Source organism: Galeopterus variegatus, unplaced genomic scaffold (genome assembly GCF_000696425.1).
Source record: "Galeopterus variegatus unplaced genomic scaffold, G_variegatus-3.0.2 Scaffold436, whole genome shotgun sequence".
In the NCBI taxonomy this organism is placed as follows: Eukaryota; Metazoa; Chordata; class Mammalia; order Dermoptera; family Cynocephalidae; genus Galeopterus; species Galeopterus variegatus.
Window position 1 is genome coordinate 359,652 of NW_007726547.1, and position 4,194 is coordinate 363,845.

A 4,194-nucleotide genomic window follows, 5' to 3' on the forward strand; every position below is an offset into this window, starting at 1 on the left:
TGGCACTAACTCTGGAAAAGACTGCTGAAGAGCAGTGTTTAAGCTTTGGCAATTTAATAATACTAACGATCATGGCTTGGATACACTGAGGAAAAATTAAGCCTTCATCAAATTACGTCTAGAGTTTAGTTGTTTTTTTTTTTTTTAAGTGCTCATTTACAATTTAATAGAGACATCTCCAGATTTAGGATCAGGTGGGCTAACGATCGTGGCTTGGATACACTGAGGAAAAATTAAGCCTTCATCAAATTACGTCTAGAGTTTAGTTGTTGTTTTTTTTTTAAGTGCTCATTTACAATTTAATAGAGACATCTCCAGATTTAGGATCAGGTGGCATTTTAAGCACAAAATTGGATAGCAGTGGGGGGAAAATGGAAAACTGAATTTAAATTGAGAAATAATGCATTAAACATTTTTAGATATAAAGAAGTTTTCATAATTTATTCAAAATCTACTTAAAACAAAAGTGTTCACTTTTCAATCCTATCACAATCTGAAATTTCCATGAAATCACATGCAGTTTTAGATCTGCATGTAACCAAGGGATGGGGTATTCATGACTGAAATTTATCTTTTAATAAATATTTATATCGAGATATAGTTTATCTAGAGAAAATGGAAATACTTATTTTATATAAAATAACAAGAAAATTTACCAACCACGACATATCCATATTTGAAATTATCACATAACAGAATTAGGGCTATATGACAAATTTGGGAACTGTGCTACTAAAACCTGGTCACTCTACAGATTAATTGTTGTTTAGATAAAGCTAAAAGCTAGCTGAAAGAGTTGACAAATAGTCTAACATGATCCAAGTAGAATCTGTTTCGAAATATTTAAAATACCACCTATACTTGAAATAAAAAAAATTCTCACCACATCAAAAAATAATTGCAACTCATCCAATTAAGTCATTTTTATAAACAAGTGAAATAACACTTTTTGCAGGAAAACATTCAGAACTACATAAATTTAATATACATATTTCATTCACACCAGTATCATGTAAATGCCCATCTAGTACTTAGATGTATTGATGTATATATAAAAAGACTGCAAAGAAAAACCTTTTCGTTTCATTTATGTCATTCCAAATAATGTTACCTATATTGGTAATTAATAGCTATGGGGCTTATTGACACTTAGGTCTTTTTATTTCTGGTAATAATTTTTCTTAAAAGGTACTCCTTTTCATACAACAATAAGCAAGCATCTTTATTTGGCTTAGCTACATGTAGTATGAAAATTTGAAATATGAAAATTTGTCATATGTAGTAGAGAAGATGGCAAGCATTCAACAACAGCCTTTGAAGTGACAGTTAAGAAATAATCAACGTCTCTGTATTAAATCAGTCCATCTGACAGTGCACAGTGATAAACATTTGCAGTCCTAGAAAGTATCCCAACATTTGATTTTTAAATACCCCTACAGTCATGACTGTGAATATCCATTTCTAAAACGGAGGATGCTTGTATTGAGTTAGGGCTGAAAGAAACATAAAATATAGAAACTCCTTGGAAGAGGTCTCAATAAATATTTGCAATCAGGTAACTAGCCCAGATCCCTTGCTCATGTTTATCAAAAATCTTTCATCTGCTCTAAATTTACACACCAGTTCCCTTGGGTGGAAGGCGTCTTCCTGGCGAAAGACCAGAAGGCTCACTGTCCCTTCCATCTTGGTGCTTCTCAACAGGGAAACAACTTCCTCTTGAGATTTGCCTGCTAAATCTACTCCATTTACCTAAAACAAATAAAAAGTTTTCAGCTGCAATCCTGTACAAACAGAAGAAAAGACACACACTGAAGGACAGACCACGTCTGCTACGGAGCTCATTTCATAACTCATTCCATGCTAAATTCTGCCACAACCTGGTAACCACTAAGCTTTTGTGGTTAGAAAAGAAATAAAAATTAAAAAGACATTGTTCTTATAAAGGATAGTAAAAACACACCAAAAATACTTTGGTATAAATATTTTAACTTTCAATGAAATTCTACTGAAAATTATGACGAAAACTTTTTATTCCTAAAAGGTAAACATTAAACATTGAAGAAGAATCACTACAAAATAATGATAACATTTTAAGATGGAAAGCAATATTTCACTTCAATTTTTTCAATGTTATAAGAGAATTCTACCAGGAAAAACATTTAAAACAAGCCATTCTTAGAGAATCTTATTATTTTTAATCTCATTGGAAATATAACATCATTATCAAAAAGCACTATATATTTAATCAAAATAAGAGCATAAGTTTCTTTTAAAAAGTATTCTATATTATTCTCTTTAGACAAAAATAGCATTTTGTCCAAGGCAAATAAATATATTACTTAAACTGTATATCAAAATTTTCTTGCAATTAAAATATGTTTTAGACCCTTTCCTCCTTGGCTAAAACAATCTTATATAGCTCCACATACTACTATTAAGAAATTGCAGGAAATAGGTAATGAGTTCAAATAAAGCAAAAAAAGAAAAAAATTCTAGATGATAAAGACAAATAAGTCACTTGGTACTTTTTTCTTTGCAGGATTTCAAAAATACAGAAACTCAGAAAAACTACCCACAGAATTGTTCATATTGTATAGATACAACTATGGATACTAGAAGAATGGGTTTAAAACACACAAAAATAAAGTTTCAGTTTTAAGACAAGGCTGACAGCTATAGGAAATAAAGCCTAACTGAAGAAATACAGGTTGCAGGCCATTCCCATTGCTGAGGAAAAAAACAAAAGTCTTCGTGATGTGCTGAAAGTACAGCAACTATATGATAAAAGAGAGAGTCAAACATAACGTTATTATCTTTAGAAAAAACAAAACGGAAAAGGAGGAGGAGGGAGGCAGGCAGAAAAGGACAGACTTTTTCAGACTTAGAAGCCAGGACTGGGTTCAAGAGAGAGTCAAACATAACGTTATTATCTTTAGAAAAAACAAAACGGAAAAGGGGGAGGAGGGAGGCAGGCAGAAAAGGACAGACTTTTTCAGACTTAGAAGCCAGGACTGGGTTCAAGTCCTAGCTGAGACTCTTCCTAAATATGCTCTTTTCTTCCCCCCAGTGGCTGGCTGGAAAGAACCTTACTAAATAACTTGCAAACTTGGACTAATACTACTCAATTTATAACCCTAGGACAAGTGGCTCTTTCTGGAAGCAACATCCTAACCATAATTTGTACTCAAACGTTTCCTGCTATTTAGCACCTATTAAAAAATGTCACAAGCACAGGGCAAAAAGTAAGGGAGTAAGATTTAAGCAATCTAGGCCCAAAATGTAGACATGGAAAAAAACTACGGAAGCTTTTCTTTTGCTCCACGACTTTTCTGGAAAACTTTGAGAGTTCAATCTGGAGAGTTTAAAACTACATATAAAAAAAAAAAAACTACAAGAAAAAAGGATAATGTGGTAAAAGTTTCCTCCACCATTAGTATATGAATACTAGTTAGTAATTAGGAAACACAATATCTGCTAATAAGAATACAAACTGTTTTCTGAAGAAGACACTAAGAAAAATGGCTATTAAAGTATACTTTTTCTCATTCTTTCTATCCTGTACAAATCTTTTTTTTTTTTTTTCCCTTTTTGTCTTTTTTTGTGTCCGGCAACGGATCGCAACCCTCAGTGTCGCGCCCGTACCAGACCGGGACCGGCAACGGGATCGCAACCCTCAGTGTCACGCCCACATCTCGCCCAGCCAGTGAGCGGGAACCGGTCTGTATGTGGGATCCGAACCCTCGGCGGGAGCGCCGTCGCACTCGCAAGCTGCGCACTGTAGCAGTGCGCCACCGGGCCGGCCCCCTGTACAAATCTTTAAACAAACAGAAATCATGTATGTTTATGTAGTTATAAGATAATCTCAACCACCAATGAACCAAAACTTATAAGGTAGAGAAAGGAAATTTTCAAAAACTGTTTTTCTTCTTTTTCCTGCTATTTGACTTTTATGTCTCAATTCATTTCACCATGCTGCTATTTCTATTTTTTTTAAGGTGACATCAAGTGAAGCAGTGGGAGTAGAGAAGGAATAAATAAACCTGTGGCTGGCTGTGATCAATTAGTTGTAAACACCACTGCACTGGGTCACGTCTCCACACTACCATTTCAAATTTCCTGTTCCTTTCACCAAAACACACAGTTTTCACTTACTTCATTTGTCTCTGTTCTGATTACAAAGTCGATAACATTTCT

At 34.0% G+C, this 4,194-nt stretch overlaps 1 protein-coding gene across 14 annotated transcripts in view; it reads right to left on the bottom strand.

The window, feature by feature from the left end:
* The window catches only part of PARD3 (par-3 family cell polarity regulator), a 714,454-nt gene that overhangs the window by 284,580 nt on the left and 425,680 nt on the right, over nt 1–4,194 (bottom strand). For 13 of the 14 annotated variants that reach the window (XM_008568729.1, XM_008568725.1, XM_008568720.1 and 10 more), the window contains one exon: nt 1,621–1,749. The exons of the other annotated variant lie outside the window; for it this stretch is intronic. In XM_008568729.1, coding sequence (XP_008566951.1) covers nt 1,621–1,749 — 129 coding nt within the window. The remainder of the gene's footprint in view (nt 1–1,620; nt 1,750–4,194) is intronic. 14 annotated transcript variants of the gene reach the window in all.